The sequence below is a fragment of the Coregonus clupeaformis genome, chromosome 31 (genome assembly GCF_020615455.1).
Source record: "Coregonus clupeaformis isolate EN_2021a chromosome 31, ASM2061545v1, whole genome shotgun sequence".
In the NCBI taxonomy this organism is placed as follows: domain Eukaryota; kingdom Metazoa; phylum Chordata; class Actinopteri; order Salmoniformes; family Salmonidae; genus Coregonus; species Coregonus clupeaformis.
Window position 1 is genome coordinate 15,346,641 of NC_059222.1, and position 12,326 is coordinate 15,358,966.

The window sequence follows — 12,326 nt, forward strand, 5'->3', positions numbered from 1 at the left end:
TGAGCCAATTGTAATTTTCCGAGGTCCTTCCTTGTGGCACCTGACCACACGAGAGACATAGCTGCCCCCTTATGGAATCTTAATGGAACTACAGCTTAGTGTGGATTGATGTGTTTTTACCATCCATGCCTGGAGGGTAATAAAACCCCATATTTAACATGAAAGGAATGAATATTTGACAGCTATGGAAGGTTTACCTGTTGGACATGTTGTGAGATGCTGTCCCCAAGGATCTCCTGCCCAGCACAGACAAGGCATAGCACAGAGTGACCAGAGGGGAGTCCTCGTCACAGTCCACAGGCTGGCAAAACACAAAGGTCAAAGGTCATCAGTGTTCACATCCACTGAAATGACCAGCAGCAAGGAAACCAAACTGTACAACATGGGGACATATTGCATGTCATGATAAGGCCCTGGAGTTTTTCCTGACCACACCTTATCAGGAAAAATTAACTAGTTCCTAGAGTTTTCCTGAACAGGAAAAATGAACTAGACTTGGGCCTGGAGGGCCTGGAGTTTTCCTGACCAGGAAAAATTAACTAGACTTGGGTCTGGAGTTTTCCTAACCACATGAGCTGACCAGAAAGAATGACCTAGACTGGGGACTGGAGTTTTTCTTGACTACATGCATGATTGTACTGTTCATTGCAATCTCACATCTCCACTCACCTCCTCCATTTTGTTGGCACAGTACTGGATCCACTCCAGATAGACGTTACAGAAGCTGGCCCTGGTGACACCCTGGAGGCAGTGGACGTAGTCCTCGTCTATCTTAACGCTGAACACGGCTGGGTCTCTCTCTATGTGGTGCCACTTGGTGTAGGACACCAGAGCCTCCGTGATAGAGGGATCCTTGATCCACGCCTGTAGCTTCAGAGAGTGGATCAGGTAGTAGATTATGCTCTAGAAGTGAAACGAGAGGGAATAATAACAGAAGATTGATGAGGTTCAAATATTTTTTTTTATGGTCTACTCCCTTTTGCTTGCATAAGACGATGCTCAGACTTACCGTGGGATGAAACGTATTGAACTGCTTATGAAATAAAACCGGTAATGAATTACAAAGATGGTGAAAGTAAACAAAAGTGAATATAATTAAGCAATAAGGCCTGAGGGGGTGTGGTATATGGTCAATATACCATGGCTAAGGGCTGTTCCTATGCACGACGCAACGCGGAGTGCCTAGATACAGCCATTAATCGTGGTATATTGGCCATATATCACAAACCCCTGAGGTGCCTTATTGCTATTATAATCTGGTTACCAACATAATTAGAACAGTAAACAAGTAATTTGTGTCATACCCGTGGTATATGGTCTGATATACCACGACTTTCAGTCAATCAGCATTCAGGCCTCAAACCACTCAGTTTATAATACTGCTTAGATCATAGGTTAAATTCAAATTCAAAAACCTTTGTCTGTTACATTTCCATAAGAAGTAAAAAGGTCTAAAACCTTCAGATAGTAGGTGATGAGCAGTTTGCGCAGGTCGTACACCTGCAGCATGGTGGCAGCGTTGTTCTCGCTGATACTGTAGCCCTCCAGCAGGTACTTGGTGGTGGTGACCTCCCAGGCCAGCCATCGCAGGTTGAAGGCCGCGTTGCAGGACAGGACGTGGGGCAGGTGGCCCGGCTCACAGCAGCAACAGGCATCGTCCTCCTCCACCCCCTCAGTGATGGCCTCTACCTCCCTCTGCTGGCAGTATGTACCTGGGGAGGAGGAGAAGGAGCACAGACCATCATGTTAATGGTGATTGTAAGTCTGTGGTAGAGATGTAAGGCTTATGATTATTATATAAAACAATTTCAAATAAAAATGGAATAACTTCTGAATTAAATTAAATGTATCAAACATGTAACATTCAACACAGTCAAGATATTTCCCATATCAGTAGAGTGTGTATATAGATGTACAGTGCATTCGGAAAGTATTCAGACCCCCTCCCTTTTTCCACATTTTGTTACGTTACAGCCTTATTCTAAAATTGATTAAATAATTGTTTCCATCAATCTACACACAATACCCCATAATGACGAAGCGAAAACAGGTTTAGACATTTTTGCAAATGTATTAAAAATAAAAAACAGAAATACCTTATTTACATAAGTATTCAGACCCTTTGCTTGAGACTCGAAATTGAGCTCAGGTGCATCCTGTTTCCATTGATCATCCTTGAGATGTTTCTACAACTTGATTGGAGTCCACCTGTGGTAAATTCAATTGATTGGACATGATTTGGAAAGGAACACACCTATCTATAAAAGGTCCCACAGTTGACAGTGCATGTCAGAGCAAAAACCAAGTCATGAGGATGAAGGAATTGTCCGTAGAGCTCTGAGACAGGGTTGTGTCGAGGCACAGATCTGGGGAAGGGTACCAATACATTTCTGCAGCATTGAAGGTCCCCAAGAACACAGTGGCCTCCATCATTCTTAAATGGAAGATGTTTGGAACCACCAAGACTCTTCCTAGAGCTGGCCGCCCGGCCAAACTGAGCAATCGGGGGAGAAGGGCCTTGGTCAGGGAGGTGACCAAGAACCCGATGGTCACTCTGACAGAGCTCCAGAGTTCCTCTGTGGAGATGGGAGAACCTTCCAGAAGGACAACCATCTCTGCAGCACTCCACCAATCAGGCCTTTATGGTAGAGTGGCCAGATGGAAGCCACTCCTCAGTCAAAGGCACATGACAGCCCGCTTGGAGTTTGCCAAAAGGCACCTAAAGGACTCTCAGACCATGAGAAACAAGATTCTCTGGTCTGATGAAACCAAGATTGAACTCTTTGGCCTGAATGCCAAGGGTCACCTCCGGAGGAAATCTGGCACCATCCCTACGGTGAAGCATGGTGGTGGCAGCATCATGCTGTGTGGATGTTTTTCAGCGGCAGGGACTGGGAGACTAGTCTGGATCGAGGGAAAGATGAACGGCGCAAAGTACAGAGAGATCCTTGATGAAAACCTGCTCCAGAGTGCTCAGGAACTCAGACTGGGGCGAAGGTTTACCATCCAATAGGACAACGACTGTAAGCACACAGCCAAGACAATGCAGGAGTGACTTTGGGACAAGTCTCTGAATGTCCTTTAGTGGCCCAGCCAGAGCCCGGACTTGAACCTGATCAAACATCTCTGGAGAGACCTGAAAATAGCTGTGCAGCGATGCTCCCCATACAACTGACAAAGCTTGAGAGGATCTGCAGAGAAGAATGGGAGAAACTCCCCAAATACAGGTGTGCCAAGCTTGTAGCGTCATACCCAAGAAGACTCGAGACTGTAATCGCTGCCAAAGGTGCTTCAACAAAGTACTGAGTAAAGGGTCTGAATACTTATGTAAATGTAGTATTTTATTTTTAATACATTTGCAAAAATGTCTAAAAACCAGTTTTTGCTTTTTCATTATGGGGTATTGTGTGTAGATTGATGAGGGGAAAAAACGATTTAATCTATTTCAGAATAAGGCTGTAACGTAACAAAATGTGGAAAAAGTCAAAGGGTCTGAATACTTTCCGAATGCACTGTATATGGCTCTGGATGTGGTATAGTGCTCCTCACTGTGTTGCTGTATATTAGTCAGTATCTGACCTCTGAACTCCAGGCCTCGGAGCTGGAAGGTGACCAGGCCGTTGCCAATCTCGATGAGGTGAACGAAGGCGTTGAGGTAGTCAGAGGCCAGGATGAAGCAGTCTCCAGAGCTGTAGTTCCCCCAGCGGCCCAGCATCAAGTCACCACACAGAGAGTGCTGCAGAGAGCGCGTCAGATACTCATAGAAGATGGAGTTCAGGTTGTTGTCGTCGCATCCTGGGGGAATAAAGGTTTATGTAAAATACACTGATTGACATGAGAAACAAACCAACATGTATTAACCATAAGAAGATCCTTGTAGAGTTGAGAAATTCTAAATCAGATTATTATTTTAACGTTAATTAGGGGGAAAAACATGTTGATATTTATTCAATAAACTCAATGTTACCTGTCTCTTTATCAACCTGAGATACCAGTCTGCTATTAGAGTTGTCAATGCGTTTGGTGCTGCAAAATGGTACAAAACCATAGATTAGGGAGACAGTACATTCATTAAAATAAGGTAAACATTGTCTAACATACCATAGGAGAGCATTCTGGTTTATTTTTAGGACCTTTTCTGTCTGTTAAATGAGTTACATAAATCCTCATCAATAACTCAGTGACTGGAGTAGAGTTAGAGATGGAAGCGGAAGCGAGACATCTAACTCGCTCCTTTTTTCAGTCAATTAACTAAACAGACCAGACCCAGTTGCTACCGCAATGGGAGAGACAAACGTCCTGAGTAAGACTTCTTCATTTATCCACCATCTTTGGTAGTCTCTATACTCTGCTTGTCTATCCCTAGCCTAGAGCACTTAGCTCAGGGTCCTTGCTATCCGGAATCCTTGGGATGTCCCTACCCCATTGAAGTTGAAATTTTAAATGGTTAAGGTAAGGGTTAAGGTTAGGGTAAGGGTAGTGGTTAAGGTTAGGGTTTAGGGTTAAAGGATCCCAAGGATCCAGGATAGCACTAACACTTAGCTCATTCAGCTGAGTGCATGACATCATCTCTGAGACAGAAATGTCCTTATATGGATGTCCACAGGGGATTTAGGAGGCCATAGAATTCACCACTTGCATATTTCCTGAGCACATTAAAAACAGATGAAGCAGATGTGAGTGACTAACAATGAACTTTTATCAAATGAAAAACAAAATGTTATTGACAGTGACCTAACTCAATGGTTTGGTCATAGACTCAAACTGAGTCGGACGTCCCTCATCCCCCTCTTTATTCATAATGGACTTTCCCATGTCCCATCTCTAAGGCTGGATGCCCTGGGGTGCGGCCGACACACCGTGGTGCATTAAGGGGTGCATGCATATTTCATGGTGCTTTATCTCATGCTGCGAGCGGTGAAAGGCCATTACTTGTAGTTCCTCTCCCAGAACTTGACGGGCCGTGGGTAGGAGGTGATGAAGATGGCGCTGCCCAGGAAGGGGCTGAGAGGGGTGTAGAACAGAGTCGTGACGAACGTCTGCAGCAGCAACATGGCTGAGTCTGAGCTGCATCATGAAGGAGAACCACCACAACCAAGGAACAACCAACAGGTATCAATTCAACTGGAGACAACAGGTTTACCATACTCACATATCTTCTGTCAAATTCGCTGTTACATTACAGTTTCAGTCAGAGCAACCTCAAAACATATGTGGAAGCTTGTGTAGTTCCTACACATGTCAAAACCAAAGGATACGAGGCACAGCGAAGGGCTGAGCAAATGCATGGAAGGCGCTGCCCCATGCGATCTGCCACGGTGCGATATAGACCATGATGAAGTGGAGCTTGTGAAGCAGATCACTGAGCTGTAGAGGAACAAAGACCTGCTGTGAGTCACTGACAGACAGCAAAGTCAGTTATTTTTAGACCAGATCCTAAAATAAATCCAAGGTAATCAAAAGTAGGAAGGCCACTCTATATACAGAGCAGCTGGCAGGTGTTCGCTGCTTCACACAGACCCCGAAAAAATACTACTGTACGTTTGTTAATCAACTGTAGGGAGTTTGGGGACCGCAGTCATAGTGAGTTGTATTCATTTCCTGCATTATCGTAGTGAGAGGTCTGTCATTGGGAGTGTGTGTACCAGTCTCCAGTCACGTCGCAGACTGACCTTGTGGAAGACAATGGACATGATAAAGAAGTCCAGCAGAAAGGTCTCTGAGGCCCTGCTGCAGTCGAACTCGAAGAAGACGATTGTGAAGATGAGAGTGACGAACTGGAAGCTTGGATTGCAAAAGGAGGCGCGGAGGAGCTTCAACCCAGCAACTGTCATCAACAAGACATCACAGCTGGAGCGAGACACAGAGACCTGAGCGACTCAGGTGTACAGGCATGACACAGCGGAGCAAAGCAGAGGGGTGACATGGAGTGGGAGGGGGGCAGGGGAGAGAAATGCACTAATACTAGCAAATACTGTATATACATCACACTTTCTTCCCTAGCAAGGGAAGTGATATGCATAGTGACTGTTGTCATGATGACCAGGCTCAGATGATGATGACATCATAGTGACTGACTGTCTACTAGTTAGTACATGTACATAATTCAGACTGGGTTGAAAGTTATATTTATGTGATTGATTAAGGTACTTAGGTTTTGTTCCACCTCCAAGATGCACAGAAGGGAGTGGTGGAGACTATATAAACCTATGAAGAACTGTGTGTTTCCAGAAAAGGTTTCCCCAGGTGCTACAGGTAACTGCCAAAATAAAGGAAACACCAACATAAAGTGTCTTAATAGAGTGTTGGGCCACCACGAGCCAGAACAGCTTCAATGCACTTTGGCATAGATTCTGCAAGTGTCTGGAAGTCTATTGCAGGGATGCGACACCATTCTTCCACGAGAAATTCCATAACTTGGTGTTTTGTTGATGGTGCTATCACAGGCGCTGCTCCAGAATCTCCCATAAGTGTTCAATTGGGTTAAAATCTGGTGATTTAGACGGTCACAGCATACGGTTTGAATCGTTTTCATTCTCATCAAACCATTCAGTGACCACTCGTGCCCTGTGGATGGAGGCATTGTCATCCTATGGGGGCATAGCCATGCTAGCCAAAATAGTGGCCAAAATAATGGCCTGTGGAAAGAATTGGAGGGCGCTCAAACAACGTGAGTCGAGGTGCAACCAAAAAATTCAATAAACACAGAAAAGGTAAAGGCGCGACACTCGCTCACCATTAAACTAAAAATGTATTTAAGTAAGGTTAAAAGATTAACGTTTCGACCTTTAATGGCCTTCAGCAGAATAATCCTGATGATTATTCAGATGAAGGCCATTGGAGGCCGAAATGTTAATCTTTTAACCTTAAATAAAATAAAATACAAATAATGGTTAGCGAGTGTTGCGCCTTTTCCTTTATTATTTCTAAAATAATGGCCTGCCTAGTATTTTTATACATCATGGGATGTTAACTGCTTAATTAACTCAGGAACCACACCTGTGTGGAAGCACCTAATTTCAATATACTTTGTAACGCTCCATTATTTTGGCAGTTACCTGCACATTAAGATTTATGTTGACATTTTAAGGTAATTACGTAAGTGGGACAGAGGCAAGTTTAAAGTATTTCACACTGTCTACCTGCCAAGAGATTAACTTTACATTCCAAACTGAATGTTAGACAGATTATCTAAATAAAATGGTTTCAAACTGAAAATGGTTCTTAGAAGACCTGGGTCAAATACATACACAGGTTGGCATTTATTGGGATGACTCATGTACTGGAAGCATCTCTGCAGAGTGGTCACTAGCTGGCACAGCAGCCACAAAGTCATACAATCTGATTTTAAACTTAAACCTAACCTTAACCACACTGCTAACCCTAATGTCTAACCCTAACCTTAAATTAAGACCAAAAAGCATTTTTGTTTTCATGAATTTTTATGATATAGAACATTTTGACTTTGCAGCTGGCCCATCTAGTGGAAACTGCTCAGTTCTGCCTCCAGGGCAAGCAAGACTCATGACAATAAATGCCCACCTGCAATACATACGTCCAATACTTGGCATGCGCTTGATTTAATTAGCTCGGTACAATGGAACCACTGGAATAGTTCCAAAAGTGCAAACCCCAAATTACACCAAGCGCACATCAAATACTTTCAAATACTTTTGCATTTGACCCAGGTCTGGGTCTTGGTTGCAGGGAAAGGAGGGAGTATGTGTTTTTTATACAAATCTTTAGGAGAAAGGTACTCACTGGATGCCTAGCTTCTTGCGGTGACTGAGTGAGAAGCCATCATTGGTGAGCGCACTCAGAATGATGGCTGGGTAAACCACGTATTTCTCAAAACACAGCAGGCCCACGTACAGACGCTCAAACCACATCAACTGAGCATCATCTGGAAAATGAAATCAACTTTAATCACAACACGCAAGAGCTGTTTATTACTTTTGCAGCATTTGACAAATCTTTATAGTCCTTCTTTGTTTGTGAAAATGGATCAATGACAACACTGCATGGATTGGTTTTGGATTTGAAGAGGGGGAATGAAAACTGATATATAAATAAACTAAAATCAACATCAGACAAAGATGAAAGCACAGGAAGGAGGTCTTCCCCAACTAACTGAACCCACACATGTGTATAGAACTATAGGCTATTAAATGTAGTGTTTCATCAAATTTGTGCCAGAGATGCAAAAGGCCTACTGTAGGAAAGATTGCATTGTGTCAGAAAACATTTTTTTTAAACAATAAAGGCAGGACTGACCTCTGGGCTCAAACTGGGAGTACTCATTGCTCTTTAGTACTGGGTGAGAGATCCAGAGCCAAGGGTGGTGCTTCCGTAACTGGGGTACGAGATAGTGGGTGACAAAGCCCACTGTCCCTGCCAGTGCATACAGTACTATGGTCACAAAGGGCTGTGGAGAAAGAGGGAGAGAGAGGGAGAGTGTGGGAGAGAGAGAGAGAGAGAGAGAGAGAAAGGGAGAAAAGGGAAAGGGAAAGAGAGAGGATGAGGGAGAGCGAGGGAGGGAGAGAGAGGGAGCGCAAGGGGGGTTGACTGAATACCGAACCGATGAAATAACATTTTATTTACGACACCACAGTCATTATTTACTGATGAGACAACATTGCTTTATGACACAAACAACACTTATGACACATCGTTTAGAGATGGTGTTTGGATGTAGGTAACCCACCTTTAAGGACAGGAAGACAGTGCTTGAAGTAATAGCAAACGTTAAAATGTAGGCAATGGAGCAGACCACAAGATCCGAAAGAAGAATCTCCTTCTGCAAAAGCAAATCATACAATATCACAATTGCGGAATGTAATAATGTGTTAAAGTCAAACTTTTGTCCTGAAACAAAAACAGAGGACAGCTTTTGAGTGGAACAAATCCATTTAGAAGTGGAGGAAACAATGCAAGTCTCTGACTTACCACTGAATTCATGAGCTTCTCTGGAAGAGGATCCTTGATGTCTTCTGAGTCTTCATCCTCTTCCTCACTGTCCACCAGAGTGGGCATCAGTTTGGATTTGATCAGAGACCTGCCATGCACAACAAATGAGAATATCTTAACCTTAGCACTAACAACTCTCATACAGTCAGCATGTTAGCAGGCATAACAATAGGAGGAGCTGAAAAGCAGGCGGCTTACATCAGCACAGTTGGATCACTGCTCTGCCCACTCAGATGATAGGAGAGAACCACCAGCAAGCCGCAGAACCCAGAGAACAAGGCTGGGGTATGCTGTTCATCCCAGGGCTCCTTTAGAATAGAAATATTGATATTTGCACCTAAGCAGAACATTTTATTTAAAATGTTATATGCTAACCATCCCCTAAAAATACAGAGAACTCATTCAGGCATGATATGTGTGAGGATGAATATGGACACTTTGCTTTACTGCAGGCATAGTGGCATAACTTTTTCCACCAGAGAGCCTACTTGAGGCTGTTTTTTTTTTTTTACTTATACCCCTCTTACCAGCAGTTATAAATACTAAATCATCACCCAAGCAGAATATGGTTTCACTAGCCTGAAAGAACAGAGAGGTGCCACTTAAAAAGCGATTTGATTTTTCATGCTCGACTAAGCTGCCTCTGCAGCAACAAACTGTTCCGTCGCAGTGCAAAACATATCCTTCATGTAATCATACACGTCTTTACTCAATAATGAATTCAATCCTACCTTCAGAGCTCCAAAACAGAAACCGTACAGCAAAGATAATGCCGTCAGACTACGGAATATGCTGTACACTGCTGAGTGGAGTCCAGTTGCAGCTGACAAAGGAAGTGGACACACAGGAATCAGGTTGAGGGCTAGGTTTAAGGTGGTACAGTATGCATTCAGTTCATGGTATTATGAAGGGCAAGCTAAACAGAGAAGAGAGTGCTACTCACCTGTTCCACCAAAGAAATGAATGTCTATTTGTTCAAGCAGGTAAATCATAAAGGTGTTGATTTGTGGGAACAGGCCAACGAGAAATGTGATAGGAAAGCAGTAGGTGATGCCTGTGGAATAAAGAACAGACATGACTTTAGAACTATAAGCTTTTTATCATGTCAAAATAAAACACATCATCTAAAATAATTTCATGGAGATGACTGAAAAAAGGTCATGGGAATGATTTACGGTACGTGACTTACCCACTAAAATGTCTCTCAAGAATTTGAGAGCATCTGCTAATACTATGGTGATGCCATATACAGTGGACACAGGCAGATCCTTACTTCTTAACATCTGTTCCAGAATCCAAATAAGGCCACAGAAAATACAGAAATAAGCAGCCCGGCTGTATGCAACAATCTGATTGTGTCCCTGGAAAACATCAAGAGAAGAGAGTGCTACAGAAATGAAACAGAGAAAGCCTCGAACCGTCTACCTGGAATTTTTTTTTTACTAAACAACCAGTGAAAATGTACAGGTAACTGCCAAAATAAAGGAAACACCAACATAAAGTGTCTTAATAGAGCGTTGGGCCACCAGAACAGCTTCAATGTATCTTGGCATAGATTCTACAAGTATCTAGAACTCTATTGGAGGGATGCGACCCAATTAGTCCATGAGAATTTCCATAATTTTATGTTTTGTTGATGGTGGTGGAAAATGCTGTCACAGGCGCTGCTCCAGAATCTCCCATAAGTGTTAAATTGGGTTAAAATCTGGTGATTTAGACGGTCACAGCATACAGTTTGAATCGTTTTCATTCTCATCAAACCATTCAGTGACCACTTGTGCCCTGTGGATGGAGGCATTGTCATCCTATGGGGGCATAGCCATGCTAGCCAAAATAGTGGCCAAAATAATGGCCTGTGGAAAGAAGTGGAGGGCGCTCAAACAACGTGAGTCGAGGTGCAACCAAAAAATTCAATAAACACAGAAAAGGAAAAGGCGCGACACTTGCTCACCATTAAACTAAAAATGTATTTAAGTAAGGTTAAAATATTAACGTTTCAACCTTCAATGGCCTTCAGCAGAATAATCCTGATGATTATTCAGATGAAGGCCATTGGAGGCCGAAATGTTAATCTTTTAACCTTGCTTAAATAAAATAAAAGTAATGGTTAGTGAGTGTTGCGCCTTTTCCTTTATTATTTCTGAAATAATGGCCTGCCTAGCATTTTTATCTCAGGCGCCGCTCCAGAATCTCCCATAAGTGGTGTTCAATTGGGTTGAGATCTGGTGCCTGAGACGGCCATGGCATATGGTTTACATAGTTTTCATGCTCATCAAACCATCCAGTGACCACTCGTGTCCTGTGGATGGGGGCATTGTCATCCTATGGGGGCATAGTCATGGTTGCCAAAATAATGGCCTACCCAGCATTTTTATACATGACCCTAAGCATGATGGGATGTTAATTGCTTAATTAACTCAGGAACCACACCTGTGTGGAAGCAACTGCTTTCAATATACTTTGTGTTCCTCATTTACTCAATTGTTTCCATTATTTTGGCAGTTACCTGTATCTTCACAATATAACTTTAGAATATGTTCCATACAGACTCACATGTGTTGGCGAGGCTGCATCAGGTTGGACACTCTGTAATACAAACAATTTGTTCAAAGTGTTATTAACATGATTAACTGAAATACAGTCAATGACTGACCGAGAAATGTGTTTCCATCAGCAATGTGTCGGATAAAAAGTACTTAGCTAAAGCTTAATTCCATTGTTACAGTGGAGTATGTGGTGGGGCATTGAAAATGGCACAGTATTATCACAGATCTGGTATCCTTTCACTGATCTGAATTATGTCAATACAGATAAGCAATGGTTGTACGGTTGATTAAGCCTCATGCTTTGTTACAAAATTAGATACCTTCCTTACCTTTAACAACGAGTACTGGCAGCTAGCGATGACCACGCAGAACTGGAAAACCCAGATGTCTTTGAAGCAGCCGTGGTTGAGCAGAATGAATCCCAGGAAGGCCACCAGGAAGGCCAGGAACACAACTGCTATGTTCTCTACCACATCATGGTTCCTGAGGACAGAGAGCAAAGGTCAAAGTAAAGTCTCTGTTAACTAGTTGATCAATCGCTGAGAGATGGAAAATGGGAAATGGAAAAGGGAAAGGAAAAGGAAAGATAGAATGGGAGCGCTTTCTCTTACCTGTCCAATAGCGCCAACAAGGTGAGCCGGTCATACAAGATGTTTACCCACTTCCCAGGAAAAAGCTTGAGCTTGTAGTACAGCTTACGAGAGGGCTTTTCCTGTGTGGAGGTCTCTGATGATTCATCAATCGAGTCCTCCTCCTGTCAGTGGTAGAATTCAGGTTGTAGTGTAAAATAAATCTAAACACTGACATAATAGA

The 12,326-nt window shown here is 43.0% G+C and overlaps 1 protein-coding gene across 3 annotated transcripts in view; it reads right to left on the bottom strand.

The window, feature by feature from the left end:
- The window catches only part of pcnx2 (pecanex 2), a 41,081-nt gene that overhangs the window by 5,755 nt on the left and 23,000 nt on the right, over positions 1-12,326 (bottom strand). For all 3 annotated transcript variants that reach the window (XM_041858980.2, XM_041858979.2, XM_041858981.2), the window contains exons 10-28: positions 12,125-12,267; positions 11,843-11,996; positions 11,521-11,553; positions 10,157-10,328; positions 9,911-10,021; positions 9,699-9,790; positions 9,166-9,275; positions 8,947-9,055; positions 8,705-8,797; positions 8,275-8,425; positions 7,762-7,903; positions 5,673-5,850; positions 5,259-5,367; positions 4,933-5,062; positions 3,968-4,026; positions 3,580-3,795; positions 1,459-1,712; positions 670-903; positions 198-301 (exon numbers count right to left, since the gene is read on the bottom strand). In XM_041858980.2, coding sequence (XP_041714914.1) covers positions 198-301; positions 670-903; positions 1,459-1,712; positions 3,580-3,795; positions 3,968-4,026; positions 4,933-5,062; positions 5,259-5,367; positions 5,673-5,850; positions 7,762-7,903; positions 8,275-8,425; positions 8,705-8,797; positions 8,947-9,055; positions 9,166-9,275; positions 9,699-9,790; positions 9,911-10,021; positions 10,157-10,328; positions 11,521-11,553; positions 11,843-11,996; positions 12,125-12,267 — 2,594 coding nt within the window. The remainder of the gene's footprint in view (positions 1-197; positions 302-669; positions 904-1,458; positions 1,713-3,579; positions 3,796-3,967; positions 4,027-4,932; positions 5,063-5,258; positions 5,368-5,672; positions 5,851-7,761; positions 7,904-8,274; positions 8,426-8,704; positions 8,798-8,946; positions 9,056-9,165; positions 9,276-9,698; positions 9,791-9,910; positions 10,022-10,156; positions 10,329-11,520; positions 11,554-11,842; positions 11,997-12,124; positions 12,268-12,326) is intronic.